The sequence below is a fragment of the Mobula birostris genome, chromosome X (assembly GCF_030028105.1).
Source record: "Mobula birostris isolate sMobBir1 chromosome X, sMobBir1.hap1, whole genome shotgun sequence".
In the NCBI taxonomy this organism is placed as follows: domain Eukaryota; kingdom Metazoa; phylum Chordata; class Chondrichthyes; order Myliobatiformes; family Myliobatidae; genus Mobula; species Mobula birostris.
The window spans coordinates 60,444,357-60,460,487 of NC_092402.1; the positions used below are offsets into that span (position 1 = coordinate 60,444,357).

Here is a 16,131-nt window from a genome sequence, read left to right on the forward strand (position 1 = left end):
CAGCAAAAAGAGAGCATAGCCTGGATGGTGGAGGTCCTTGATAATGGATGTTGCTTTCTTGTGGCAGAGCTCTTTGTACATGTGTTCAATGATGAGAAGGGCTTTGCCTCTGATGGACTGAGCTGTGACCACTACTTTTTATCGGCTTTTCCATTTTTGGGCATTAGTGTTTCCATACCAGGCCATGATGCAACCAGTCTATAGAAGTTTGTCAAAGTTTTAGATGACACACGAACCTGTGCAAACTTCTAAGGAACTAGAAGGGTTGTCGTTTTTTCTTTGTGAGGGCACTCGTATGCTGGTACAGATCACCTGATATGATAACACCAAGAAACTTAAAGTTATCGACCCTTTCCACCTCCAAACCCTTAACTGGCTCATGGACCTCCAGTTTCTTCCACTTGTACTTCTGATCTGACATAACAACATTCCATGTACACAATGCAAGCTGCTCTACATTGGATGAGCCAAATACAGAGTAGGTGGTTGCTTTACAGACACAGAGATTACTTAGTCTGCAACAGTGACACTGAGATTCTAGATGCTTCTTCCAACCCACTATGACATACTGTACATTTCTGCCCTACGCTGTTTTGACACAGCTGATGCATGGACAAGGAATATTACCTTATCTCTCATCTCCATGTGCTGCTGCCTTAAGGACTTTGAATTGAATTCAACAATTTCAGACAACTAGTTTCTACTGTCTTGTATCAGAACTGGCCAAGTTCTCATGGAAGGCCACTTTAACTCAGATTTTCTCTTTCCAGAGATGCTGCCTAATCTGCTGGGTATTTCCATCATTATGTTTTGTTTCAGATTTCCAACAGCTGCAGCTGTCTCCCAGTTTTGACATGTTATTTTGGGGTGTTCCACTCCAATTATCTGATTCATCCATTATCTGTTTTGTTCTGTAAGCAGTGTGTGACTTAGGCAATCTTTATCTCCACCCTGTCACAGACAACTCTTTCTCCACACCTTGCCAAACCTCCTCAAATGGTCCATCACAACAACCTTCATCTATCCAACAAATTTGACCTCTCACTCTAGCTTCTTGCACATCCCTGCCTCAGACAGAAGGTAACAGGACCACCAGACTCAAACACAGTTACTTTCTCCAAGCAGTGAGGCTGATCAACACCTACACCCATTAACCATCCCTCCAAACCCCCAACCACCACTATATCATTTTCTGTCAGTCATCTTATGTACTGGCACTCCTGTGCCTAGCATTACTTTATGGACATCCAATCAATGCATAGAAGCGATGTATTTATATTTATTGTTTCTTAATTAGTGTGTTCTTTATCTTAATTTTTTGTGATGTATCAGAGAAGGAGTAGTAATTATTTCATTCTCCTTTACACTTGTGTACTGGAAATGACATTAAACTATCTTGAAGACATTTGCAGATTTCAGAAATGATTCCAACAATAAATCTTCACAAGGATTGTAAACACCATTTCTCAAAGTGAGATATGCCTGTGTTACAAATGAAACAGATCTATTTCCAGTAATCAATACAGGAAAGAAATACTCCCAGGGCAGGTACAACATTGCTGTACAACATATTAAACAATAAAGCTCCCTCTACACTGCTCCAAGGGCAATCACAATGTAAAATAGAGACAGAATAAATCTTCTATATTGTCCTATTAAATACTACTATATCGCTGAAAAAGACTAGAGAATCAAACAATGCTGATCCAGAAATACAGTATAAATTGTAGATGATGCAAAACTTGGAACCCTAGAGCCATTGAAAGATGCAGCTCAAACTCTTAGCAGTATTAAATATGCAAGCCCACAGAAGAATGGCACATGAAATTTAATATTTATTGCGTGCAGAAAGTGATGGGTTTAACATATGAGTAGCATGGAAATGATGAAGGATATTGCCAATCCAGATTTGAACTTTAAATTTGAACAGTAAGATTATGTGACCTCAAATCAGTAATAGCTGAAGTTAGGACATAGATCAAAAAAATTTATTGCACAAAAAGTGATGAACGAATAGACCAGAGTGCTGAGTAAAGCACTGGAGACCAGAGTAAGTTGGTATCTTCATGTACACGCATTCTTGGCTCTTAAAACATGTATTTTCTTTAAACAATAATTATAGAAGCAAGAATTCTAAATGGAATAAGAGGATATGGAACTATTGTTAAAAGATAACTAGAAAAAGAAATTAACACACCTGGGAATTCTCTGAATTTGACTGTTCTGAAGTTGTAAGTTGTGAACATTACCAGGGCTCTGAGGAGTTCAATGTGAACTCCAGATTGACCCAAAAGCTCTCAGAGGATTAAATGTTTTGCCACAGGAAATGTGCAAACTACACAATTTTCAAAGGATAATATAAGATTTTTGGAACAGAAAACATCAGAATAAAATGAGAAATCAGGGCAATGGAATAATTTTTGGATTGATCGAGCATAGAGCCAGTATATACAAGATAGGTTGAATGATCATTTCTATTGCAAACTTCTCTGGTTCTATTCAGAATCCTTACAGACAAATAAAACCTTTGAAACATTAAAATGAAAAATGAAAGATCATTGAATAAACTCATTAATCAGCTGTGTACCTGGGGAATATACTCAGTGGTGGTCAGATAAACAATACATGAACTTAGCTTAATACCCAAGGTTACTGGCCCTGGAACAATTACTTTCAGTGCTGTGTAACAAGAAAGAATTTAAAGAAAAAACAGAACTCAGCAGTTTTAAGGTTATCTCCATAAATATGCTCAATTAATTATACTGCATTCCGTATCAGGAACAGATAACATAAGCAATCCATTGAAGTTTTAATTACAGCCTAGCCAAGAACAAACAAGTCATACGTTTTCTCCAAATAGCATTCTGCAGCACTGTAGATGTTTGTACAAACTCAGTTATTCAATATCCAAATCAGATTAACAACCATTTGAAACATAACTACTATAGCCTCAAAAAAACATCTCCATATTTTCTCCACCAAAAGGTTACAGATTAGAAATGAAAAGCAATCTTTATCAGCATTGAAATTCCACTGGGTTGTGTAAATCCATCAATTTAACTAGCAAGATACTTTAGGATGTTTCTCATTTAATCATAAAAGGAAAAATATTCTTTCCCATACCTTATATAAGATTCATCCTTTGCTATCACCATATTGTTTCCTAATATACAACAGGCTATTTTCAGTACAAACATGGAGAAAGGGCAACACATTGGAGAAAGAAATGGCAAGGGTGCATGAGTAAAATGGAGCACAGTGAGACAGCAATCGAGAGTATGCACAAAAGTGACTTATTCCCCCAAAATGAAGCTGTTGGTAAATATGATCACAGTTTTAACTCATTTAAAGCAGACTAATCTCCTGCAATAAAAAAAGGCAGCAATGCTTACAGTGGTCTCCAAATTACTCACTATACATTCAGATAATATTTCCCAGCTGCATCTAATACTGAATACATTCCATTTTGAGGTCCTTAAGCTATTGTACCAAATTAACACACTACGTTTTCTCAATGTTAAGTGGCCACAGGCATAAATTGTCAAAAATAGGTTTCAATGAAGGGCACAAGAGATAATCAAATAATATAATCAATCCATGATAAACAGAGGAAAAGGAGTAGGCTATTCAATATCTCATCCTTATTTTGCCATTCACTTTAAAGTAAAGTCATCCGTTAGTCTTGCGAGACCATGGATCTGCGCCTGGAAAGTCTTCACTCTCCAGGGCACAGGCCTGGGCAAGGTTGTTTGGAAGACCAGCAGTTGCCCATACCACAAGTCTCCCCTCTCCACGACACCAATGTTGTCCAATGGAAGGGCATTAGGACCCATACAGCTTAGCACCAGTGTCGTCACAGAGCAATGTGTGATTAAGTGCCTTACTCAAGGGCACAACACATTCCCCTGGCTGGGGCTTGAACTCACGACCTTCAGGCCGCTAGTCCAATGCCTTAACCACTTGGCCACGTGCCATTCACTTTAGACCAGGGCTAATTGTAATTCAACCCATTTTCAGATGACAGAATAATATGACAAGAGATTTTGCAGATGCCAGAGACAGACAGACACACACACACACACACACACACACAAAGTGCAAGAGACACTCAGCAGGTCAGGCAGCATCTATGAAGAGGAATAAACAGTTGATATTTCGGGCCTCTTCTACATCAGTGAGACCCACCTTAGATTGTGGGGGGGGGGGGGGGGGGGAAGAAACACTTTATTGAGCACCTTTGCTTCTTCTGCCAAAAAAGGTAAGATTTCCTGCTGGTCACCAATTTTAGTTCAACCTCCCATTCTGACATATTGGTCCATGACCGCCTCTATTGCCACGATGTAGTCAGCCGTGAATGGTGGTGAACAATCAAGCAATTCACTGGAGGAGGAGGCTCCACAAATATCCCCATCCTCAATGATAGAGGAGTCCAGTACAACTTTACAAAAGGTAAGGCTGAGGCATTTGCAAAAACCTTCAATCAGAAGTGCTGAGTAGATGATCCAGCTCGGCCTCCTCCAGAAATCCCCAGCATCCCAGATGTCAGTATGCAGCCAATCCAATTCACTCCACTTGATATCGAGAAACTGCTGAAAGCACCAGATAACTGTGAAGGTTATGGGCCCAGACAAAATCCCAGCAAGTCCTGAAGACTTGTGCTCCAGAACTTGCCACGCCACTAGCCAAGCTATTCCAGTACAACTACAACACTGGCATCTACCCGGCATTGTGGAAAATTGCCCAGTATGCCCTGTACACGAGATACAGGACAAGTCCAACCCAGCCAATTACCACTCTATCAGCCTACTCTCAATTATCAGCAAAGTAATGGAAGGGGTCATCAGCAGTGCTCTCCTGCAGCACCTACTCAGCAATAACCTGCTTATGGATGCCCAGTTTGGGTTCCATCAAGGCCACTCAGCTCCTGACATCACCACCTCCTTGGTCCAAACATGGGCCAAAGAGCTAAACACCAGAAGTGAGGTGAGAGTGATAGCCCTGGGCAGCAAGTCAGCATTTGACCAAGTATGATATCAAGGTGCCCTAGCTAAAATGGAGTCAATGGGAAGTAGGGGGAAACCCTCCACTGGTTGGAATCATATCTGACACATAGGAAAATGGCTGTGGAGGTGGGAGGTCAATCATCTGATCCTCAGGACATTGCTGAAGAAGTTCCTCAGGGAAGTGGCCTAGGACTAACCATCTTCAGCTGCTTCATCAATGACCTTCCTTTTGTTATAAGGTCAGAAGTGGGGATGCTTGCAGATGACTGCACAATGTTCTGCACCATTCGTGACTCCTCAGATAGTGAAGCAATTCATACCCATATACAACAGGACCTGGACTATATCCAGCAAGAGAGGCTCTAACCATCGTCCCTTGACATTCAGTGGCATCACCATCAATTAATCCCCTACTATCAATATCCTGGGGGTTACCATTGACAGGAAACTGAAAACACAAAATTATCTGCAGATGCTGGGGTCAAAGCAACACTCACAACACGCTGGAGGAACTCAGCAGGCTGGGCAGCATCAGTGGAAAAGATCGGTCGACGTTTCGGGCCGGAACCCTTCATCAGGACTGTAGGGGGAAGGGGCAGAGGCCCTATAAAGAAGGTGGGAGGAGGGTGGGAAGGAGAAGGCTGGTAGGTTCCAGGTGAAAAACCAGTAAGGGGAAAGATAAAGGGGTGGGGGAGGGGAAGCAGGGAGGGGATAGGCAGGAAAGGTGAAGAAGGAATAGGGGAAAACACGATGGGTAGTAGAAGGAGGTGGAACCATGAGGGAGGTGATAGGCAGCTGGGGGAGGGGGCAGAGTGAAATAGGGATAGAGGCAGGGAGGAGGAGGGAATTACCGGAAGTTGGAGAATTCTATGTTCATACGAAGGGGCTGGAGACTACCTAGATGGTATATGAGGTGTTGCTCCTCCAACCTGAGTTTAGCCTCATCATGGCAATAGAGGAGGCCATGTATGGACATATCTGAATGGGAATGGGAAGCAGAGTTGAAGTGGGTGGCTACTGGGAGATCCTGTCTGTTTTGGTGGACTGAGCGGAGGTGCTCGACGAAGCGGTCCCCCAATCTGCGTTGGGTTTCGCCGATGTAGAGGAGGCCTTCTCCTTCCCACCCTCCCCCCACCTTCTTTATAGGGCCTCTGCCCCTTCCCCCTACACTCCTGATGAAGGGTTCCGGCCCGAAACGTCGACCAATCTTTTCCACTGATCCTGCCCGGCCTGCTGAGTTCCTCCAGCGTGTTGTGAGTGTTGACAGGAAACTGAACTGGTCTAGCCATATAAACACAGTGGCTACCAGGGCAGGTCAAAGGCTAGGAATCCTGCAGCATGTAACTCACCTCCTGACTCCCCAAAGCCTGTCCACCATCTACAAGGCTCAGGTCAGGAATGCAATGGAATACTCGCCACCCGCCTGGATGAGTGCAGCTCCATCAACACTCAAGAAGCTTGACACCATCCAGTACAAGGCAACCCATGATTGGTACCCCTTCCACAAGCATCCTGTCCCTCCACCATCAATGAACAGTTGCAGCAGTGTACACTACCTACAAGATTCACTGCAACAACACACAGGCAGCACCTTCGAGACCCACGACCACTACCATCTAGAAGGACGAGAACAGCAGATACCTGGGACACCACCACTTGGAAATCCTCCAAGTCACTCACCATCCTGACTTGGAAACATATCGCCATTCTGTCATTGTCACTGGGTTAAAATCATGGAATTCCCTTCCCAACAGTACTGTGGGTATACCTACACCTCAGGGACTGCAGTGGTTCAAGACCATCACCACCTTCTCAAGGGCAACTAGGGATGGGCAATAAGTGCTGGCTTAGCTGGCAACTCCCACATCCCATAAATGAATAAATTAAAAAAGAAACTCCGGTTGGTGGAGCAATACCTCAGATTCCATCTGGTTAGCCTCCAACATGATGACATGAACGTCAATTTCTCTAACTTCCGGTAATTTCTCCCCACTCCCCCACCTTCTCACTTTTTTCATTCCCATTTTGGTTCCCCTCTCACCCCTTCTCTTCTCCTCACCTGCTCATCACCTCCCTCTGGTGCCCCTCCTCCTTCCCTTTCTCCCATGATCCACTGTCCTCTTCTATCAGATTTCTTCTTCAGGAGCTTTTACCTTTTCCACCTATTACCTTTCAGCTTCTCACTTTATCCCTCCTCCTCTACCCACCTACAATCCCCCTCACCTAGTTTCACCTTTTACCTTCAAGTTTGCCCTCCTCCTCCCTCCACCATCTTCTTATGCTGGCTTCTGCTCCCTTCCTTTCCAGTCCTGATGAAGGGTCTTGCCCTGTAATGTTGACTGTTTATTCCCCTCCATAGATGCTGCCTGACTTGCTGAAAATAATATGGCAGCCCACTATGCCATTCAGCTACAATGCTAATTCACCACTTTAATAACCTGTTGTATAGTACATGGAAGTTCAGGTGATAATCCAATGTATCTAGTGCCAGAATGTGAAAGAACAGTGAGGCAAGCCACATTATCACCAGTGTTTGCAAGGAGAGTGTGTTATCCCAGTGATAACCACTGTTGTACTTTGATCCAGAGTCCAAAAGGGCGAATTCCTTTACATCCACAGTGTGAAGGGCAAGTGAACATTAAAAACAAAGGAAGACTTTAATTGGCCTTGGGTCTGATGCTTCAAAAGCTTGTGTTGATGACCTCTACCAAACAATTTTTTTTTCTAAAACTCATGTAAGAACAAGGGCATCACTGGGTTGGTAAGTATTTCACATCCACCTCTAAGAGATGGGTGATGAACTGCTGCAGTCCTGTATTGAAGGTTCCCCACTGTGCCACTGGGTGAGGAGCTCCAGGATTTTGTTCCAGCAACAATTATACAATATTTACAATGCCGGAAAACGTATGCATTTGGAAGGGAACCTACACTGGTTGTGGCATTCCTATGTCCCCGCTACCCTTGTCCTATTCCGTTTTAGAGTCTATGAATTTGGGAAATGCCGTTAAGGCATATTCCTGGACCGCACTTTGTTAATGGCACACGATGCAGCTATAGTGTCCCAGTGTGGGTGGTGTAAACATTCAGAGTGGTGGTTTGGGTGCCAATCATACCTGACAAATTTTGAATTAATGAGTGCTCCTGAAGTATAATCATGGTAGCATTGCAACCAAGGCTACTCCTGTAAAAAGCAATGACTAAATAATCCAGTTTATTTTGTGATGCTCACTGAGGGCCAGGGATAGTCAGTGCTCACTCTTTGGCCTGTTACTAAGTGATAACTCAAAACAATGTTAAAATACAACTTGACACCTACTCATAAAGGGTGTGTGACAATCTCTCCTGCCAACACAAAAATAGCACGATTTTTAAAAAGCCTTCATTGGTCAAACCTTACCTCACTCAGAAACCATGAACTTAATCATGGTTGTGTGCAAAGTTCATTAACTGTTTTTCAAAAGACATAACTAACCATCTGTCATTAATAAACCATTGACTACTTGACTGGCAAGTTGGCACCTGCCTAAAAGAAACGCAATGGCATTCAAAGCCCACATTCAGCAAGCTTAAACCTGTTTATTTTGCTACAAGATAGCAGTCATTATTAGCAATGAATTTACACTATTCATTTCTATTTACATATAGCCATTATCAATAGAAATGCAATTCCAACTGTACCAGATGTTCATTTTGAGGAGCAGTGGTTAAGATGAAACTTTGCTTTCAAAACTTTGATGTGAATATTGCTGTGCACTTTCAACCTTACATTCCAGTCAACTTCAAGACCTAAGTCTGCTGTTCATCATTTTAATGTCATGAAATTAGTTAAATCTATTAGTAATTTTTTTTTGCGTTTTTGCAGTCACAAACAATTAGAGATTCTGAAAATCAGTAATGCTTGAGGAAAATGAATAGAAGAACAGGAAATCTTGCAGACCGCAAGTCATAATTTTATAAAGCACCTAGATCATATATGCATAATTTTTAATAATTAAAATAATAACTTCACAAAGGACCATACCACCTGTTGCCAAATAGGAAGAAAGAAGCAACTGTGTCTAACACATCTGGAAAGTGATTGATGTACGTGCTTCAGGGACCAAACCCAGGTGATCTGAGTCAAAGATTAAAACCAACATTTTAGCACAGATTATGTTAACTGCTGAACTTTTCTCCCCCAATCAGAACTACCAGCTTTCAATTGATGAGACTCTAGTTAAGTTCCAAACTCTCTGTGCAAGTACCATGAGGTGTGAAAGTTTGGACCTTATTGACAAATTCAAAAGACTGAAGCTGTCAGTTCACTGCTAGACACCAATACTAAGTGCCAAGTGGAGAATTGCTTCTCTGGCACCAAATCCAAGATGCCACTGATTTCAGTGAGAACCCCAACGATTTAAGTGAGGAATTCACTCCAGGAATTTAGGAAGCAAAAGGAAGGCAAGTTACTTTTCCTAAAAATGTTTTTAACATGTGTTTTTAGTTAACTTTAGAAAAAAAATTTAAATTTAATTTTCCAAATGAATCCCATCATCCCTGTGTTTTTTTTTTGCCAATGAAGTTGCTCATGCATCTCAGTATTGAATAAATTAAGTTTCCATGAGTGACTATCCACCTGAAGTACACACTCCCTCAAAATTATATTGTTTCAATAAGTGAATTTTAAAATCCTTCTGCACTGTTGCAATTTGCCATCTTAATCAAGGACATCAAATTTATTACTTATTCAAATCTAGACACATCTGTGTTTGGTTTCAATGTCCAGCATGGTATGAAGTACCAGTTGGTTAAAAGGGATGGAAAACACCACCAACCAAAGATGTATCACATTTTCAGAATGCAGTCATAGAAACATACCCAAGGTAGCAGCTTTAAGCAAATAGATCAACGAATCTTGGTCATTTGGCCTTTACTAAAACACATGCTCATATAAACACAACCATTTGTGAATGGAGTTGAACACTGCAGGAAAAAAATGAATTACAAACAAAATAAAAAGATAATTAATTATAGGTACTGAATGTGGTCAAGAATAGCAAATAAGCAGGAACCACATATGTCTGGCATGGTTTTGAAGAGGTCAGACACACCAACAATGAATACTACATTTTTCAAAATACACTGATTTGTTGTATTTTAGCTTACTAGATCATAAAAAACCCTTGCAGATTGTTTCTGCCACCATTCAACTTCCACAAAAGCCTCTTCTTAATTTTCACCAAATCACATCAAATCATTCTATTCCTTTCTCTCCCATCTTCCCTAAAACTCTATTTGCTACAACAGCTCCATGCATTACTAAACAAAAGAATATCTAAAATACATTTGAACACAGAGCAAAAAGTCTATTGAATATTGTAGTTGACAAGCAACCTGGAAATAATGAGTTCAAATGGTGACAAGTACTTAAAATAATTTGGGGGTTGCCATCAAAAAATTGTTAGATTGCTGCAAATATGCAAGTGGCTCACTGATGTCTTTCTGGGATTGTAGTTTATCATATTAATCCTGTCTGGTCTATATACAACTCCAGCTCCACTGCTCTTAATACTCATACATGCATCAAATATTGTCTTGACTGTGTTGCCTACATTCTCAAGAACACATTTTAAATGTTCAAACACACTTAAGAGATAGAGACAAAACAGTTTGATATCATAGCTATTGGTAAATATATGTCCATAAAGAATCAACCCAAAAGAACATCTTCAATTCTAACTACATTAAGGTATAGTTAAAAATAAACAAATGGAAACTGAGCAGACTATGCAGCAAGAAGTTAACCCTTTACAGATCAGTTAATCAATGAGGCAACATGGCTTGGTTTAAACTGAGTGGAATTCAAGGCTCACAGCAAACCCAAGGATCACGTTCATTACCGTCGGCAATTTATGAAACAGGAAGTATTTAACAACAGGAACTAGTGTTCAATGACCTCTGTACTCAAAGTTAGTCATGATGTTCAACAATCTATTTTTCAAGTAGTTACAGTATACCTGTTTTCTCCATTAACAGACTTTCCTGATGCAAAGACACACTCTGTGATATACGTTCTTCAAAAAGTTACTTACTGTTCCACAAACTTTAACATCATGTAGACGGCCCCATTCATCTTCATGGCTGTCGACCATCATGACACTGTCATCGTCATCCAGTCCCCATTCTGCTTGGAGGTCAATGCGTACTTCTTCTCCAAGGGAGTGCATTCCAACTGCTGGGAACAATCCATCTGGGGACATGGCCATAACTACAGACCCTACCTACACACACACAAAAAGGGAAAGTTCCAGTCTCTCATATAGACGCAAAATGTTTAAAAAGAATATTAAATCAAACAGTAGTTACCGTAGGGGAACAGGGTACATTACCCAATATTTAACAGAAGATTTATGCAGCTTAAAACACAACAGGAACATTGCCATTCAATTCACTGAGCTAATTCTGCATTTCAATCTAATCATGGCTGATCTACACCTCAAATCCTTTACCTACCTTTGATCTATTATGAATATTAAGAAACCAGGGACAATTAATAGCTACAGAAATGTTTTGATACTGTCCTAAAAATACTCCCAAGACAGGAACAAAGACGACTAAATAAAGGGTAAAGTGTCCAATACACTACCACGAAGCACTCACAGAATGGGCACCAAATGGATCGGATTCTGAGTGGAACTACAGTGGATTCTGGTTGATTGAGACACATCGGGACCAGTACATTTTGTCTCAATTATGTGGCTGCCCCAATTAGGCAAAAGTTTCATGGAAATAGTTAATAGGTATAAAAAAAAAGACAAGCCACCATTTAACTGAGTAACAATTTTAAATGAAATACAGAACAAATGAGAACACCTCTGAAACCTCTACAGCAGTGGTCCCCAAACTCCGGGCCACGGACCGATACCGGGCCGCGAAGCACGCAGGGGTGCAGTGGTAGCCGGAGCGCACCCAGCACATCTTTAAGAAAAAAGCCGAAATAAACAAGCTACAGGAATTCTGCAGATGCTGGAAATTCAAGCAACACACAAGTTGCCGGTGAACGCAGCAGGCCAGGCAGCATCTCTAGGAAGAGGTGCAGTCGATGTTTCAGGCCGAGACCCTTAGTCCTGACGAAGGGTCTCAGCCTGAAACGTCGACTGCACTTCTTCCTAGAGATGCTGCCTGGCCTGCTGCGTTCACCAGCAACTTTGAAATAAACAAGCTAATTAATTAGGTGCTGCCCAGAAGCCAGTCTTCATTAGAGGAACTGAGGTGGAGAGGGTCAATAACTATAAATTCTTTGGCATTAAGGATCGACGTTTCTCTCTCTGAAAAGTGTCAGAGGATCTGTCCTGGGACCAGCACGTAACTGTCATTACAAAGAAAGCATGGCAGCGCCTATACCTTATTAGAAGTTTGTGTAGATTCAACATGTCACCTCGATCCTGACAGCCCTGTCTTTTCAGCCTGTCTGGGCTGGCGTTTAAATTGACCAAACAATGGAACAGCTAAAGGCTCCAGCAACCTTGAAAGAGGAGTGAACATCACGTAGAGCAAGTGAAATTGGCAATCGCCTCCGATCTGGGCCGACATTTACGTGCCAGGTGGCACCTAATTAATTAGCTTGTTTATTTCGGCATTTTTCTTTAAGATGCGGCCCGGAGGTTGGGGACCACTGAACTGCATTTGCGTAATCATTTTGCTGAACCTTCCCCTGCCCCACCCAATCCCTCTATCCAATCCAGGCTTGGTTCCCAATTTTCTGCCTGTATCTCTTTTGCTTGTAAGGCTTCAATACTTAAGGTTTATCATCTGGGTGAACCTCTGGGGGTGGTGGTGGGGTAGGGATGGGACCAGCCCCAAACAAATACCTTCAACATGAATTATTTTCTCCCTCACCCCCACTTCTAATCCTGCCTTTGTCTTCTCCAGCCCTCATCTGGCCCCTGCTGTCACAGCCCCATTTCTCCACCTTCAAATGTTCCTTCCAACCCCAATCCCACCACCTCCACAATCACTGCTGTCAATACTCCTGTTGTATTACCACCCTGCCACCGTTCCCCTTGCTCCCACACAGAAGGACACCATTCAGTCCACAGTGACTGCCTAAGCCCTGGAGTTATTGGGCGTGTAAAGTTTCAGCCACAATCCTTTGCCCCATCCCATTTCCGTGGTCACCTTACAGTAGTCGGCTTGAGTGGCTCGGCCCACAGATCCCCAGCCAGCTCAGTTAACAGTAAATGTAACTGCACGTGTCTGTCCCATCTCACTGGATGTTGGAGTCACTGATTTTATTTCACTTCTTGGTCTTCTCCTGGCTCTCTGATACATTTACCAGCATGATGTGTCCACTGCCATGTGTCTTTTACTGTGCCGAGGTTTGATGCTATGTTTAATTTGAAAGGCATTCAAATTTCCATGAACTTTAAAGAAACAGGTTTGTGCACTTCCAACACCAGTTTTCTCTTCACCTGTGTTGTGACATCCCTTCCTCCACTTTCTCCAGAAGGCCGAGAGGATGCCTGCTCCCTGCAGGCTCTTTTCAATCACTCTTCAGCCGGATCTCCAATCTACTTATTGACCCTGCTGTACAATCTCACTGAGCCTCGTTGCCAATGAAGAATGCCATCTGGGTAGGGTTACTTGCATCGTTCAGCTGCAAGTGCGCCAAAGCTTCCAGGCATATCTGGGGAGGAGTGTTGTCACACTTATCTGCACAGTTCTAGTTGAAGAATTACCTGCCATGAGACGTGTGTGGCATCAACACTGGAAGCCTCATGGGCAGAGCTTATGGGTACAGTGCAGGCAACCTTGGTGAATGTATGGGTTCTTTGGTGACTGTATGCCTCTACGCTCTGAAATGGGCTCTTTGCCACCTCTAACTCACTTGGAAAATACTTGCAGGGACTTGTTGCACTGAATGTCGAATGAAAGAAGCAAAAGCTCAGGTTACCCTTGGTGGTGTTACTGGATGGACAGTTCTCCTCTTCAGAGGCCGTTCCTTTACTTAGCATTTTATAGCAAGAATATTGCGCTATATCAGCAAATAGCCATTCTGTGATGGGAACCATTTTGTAATGCCGGGTATAGGCGCTGCCATGCTTCCTTTGTAATGACAGTTACGTGCTGGTCCAAGGATAGATCCTCTGACACTTTTCAGAGAGAGGAATGTTGATCCTTAATGCTGAAGAATTTAAAGTTACTGACCCTCTCCACCTCAGTTCCTCTAATGAAGACTGGCTTCTGGGTGGCACCTAATTAATTAGCTTGTTTATTTCGGCTTTTTTCTTAAAGATGTGCTGGGTGCGCTCTGGCTACCACTGCACCCCTGCATGCTTCGTGGCCCGATATCAGTCTGCAGCCCGGAGGTTGGGGACCACTGCTCTACAGTACTATAAAACTGTACTGGTTCCAAATAGTTAGCAACGAGGAATTCATCTGCTGTGTTCTTTAGATTGATTGTAAATGAATAAAATCAGCACAGACACCTAGTGCAGATTATGGACTCCTTTCATACAATGCCTTCGATGATTGCATTCTCCAAATTTTTATTTTCATTGTAACGTTCAAGATACCTTCAAATTCTTCACAATTCCTAACTTGAAATAGTGAAATTGTTTCATTTTCAATCCCAGCCATTTCTAGCATTTTCAAGCCTGAATGCTTGAAACCGCAGTGAGCAAAACGGCTCTGAATTGTGTTGCCGTTTATTTCTCGCCAACTATCAGTGGGGGACAAAGAATCGCTGCATTTGAATACAAACACATAAATGACCTTACTTAAACTGATCGCTCTAAGCACAGTGTAGTGTCTAATGGCGAAGTGCACGTGACTGACGGCAGTTAGAAACTTTATCAGGATTCATCAGTTCTTATATTCAAGAGTTTCTCATTTCTCTTATTTTTTTTCATAACAATGAGGCCATTATTCAGCCCACTGAGTCTCTTCTAGCTCTCAGAAGATCTGTCCTTTTTACTACTTAACAGACCTTACTGGCTCTCATTTTCACCAGTTGTCATACAAACATGATATGACAGAAAACAGCTTTGATTTTCAAAAAAAAAATTGGTCATTTTTTTAAAAACAGGTTGGTAGTTTCCAAAAGTCTTTCATTTATCTTTGGTCATAATCACAAAAGAGCTCAAAGATAAGATAAGATCTTAAGGAAATCAAAGAAAAAATGCAGAATATGGCATAAAAAATACAAGAATGAAAAGCATGGAAACCCTTCATAGTTGTAAAATTACTCTAGAATGAATAGTAGGCCATGAGCTAAACATCAGAAGTTTGTTACTAAGGCTGACAGAGTAAGAAATTGAAATGCCTACAGATGAAGCACATACTGTCTACAACAGAGGGCTTAATGAGCCTAGCAACAGCAAAGGTAGTGGTTTGTAACAGACCATGTCAAAGAAGCCAGATCATTACCACTAAACTTCAGTCGAGAGCCCATCGCTGTTTGCTGCAAGCAAATATTGTCTACGACTGAAAATATTTTATTCTAGTGGCAGAATCCACAGCTGTCTTGAACACTAATGCTACTTGATCCTTGAAAACGATTGTGTAGAATCTACCAGTTGGACTATTGCATGGACTGAGAACCCATTGTGATACGAAAATTGACAGTTTTACTGCAACATATATGAAAAATACTTCCATACCTCTTTTCCATTTCTTGTGAAAAACACAGTTGCCATTCCCCTGTCAAAGGACTCTGCCTGGACACCACATCCAATTCGGTCACCTGTAAAACACTTGGGCCCAAATTGCTGGCCCATGCCATTTCCATTAAACAACCTACAAAGTGGAAGAAAAAAAAGATAGGGTCACTAAAAAGGAGCTCTGAAGGACTGAGTCATTGGAAGTCACAACTTAAAATTGCTACACATTCAGCTCCGCTCACTAGAGGTCAAGCTTAAAAATTACACAAATCAGCAAACCAAGATTTTAGAAAGAACACAGGTAACTTAAGAAAAGGGAAAAGGGGAAAATCAGCCACTCTATTTCCAAGCTGAGCAAGATGGCACCAGCGACGTCCTGCAGACAGTTCACAAAACTACTGTACTTCTTCATTTTCTTTTTATATTTAATATTTTTATTAGTTTCTACAATGAAAAAAAAGTAAAGAAATTCATACAGTGCAAAACAA

At 41.7% G+C, this 16,131-nt stretch overlaps 1 protein-coding gene across 2 annotated transcripts in view; it reads right to left on the minus strand.

Moving 5' to 3' along the window:
• The window catches only part of spryd3 (SPRY domain containing 3), a 236,507-nt gene that overhangs the window by 183,559 nt on the left and 36,817 nt on the right, over positions 1 to 16,131 (minus strand). For both annotated transcript variants that reach the window (XM_072248836.1, XM_072248835.1), the window contains exons 5-6: positions 15,644 to 15,779; positions 11,075 to 11,263 (exon numbers count right to left, since the gene is read on the minus strand). In XM_072248836.1, coding sequence (XP_072104937.1) covers positions 11,075 to 11,263; positions 15,644 to 15,779 — 325 coding nt within the window. The remainder of the gene's footprint in view (positions 1 to 11,074; positions 11,264 to 15,643; positions 15,780 to 16,131) is intronic.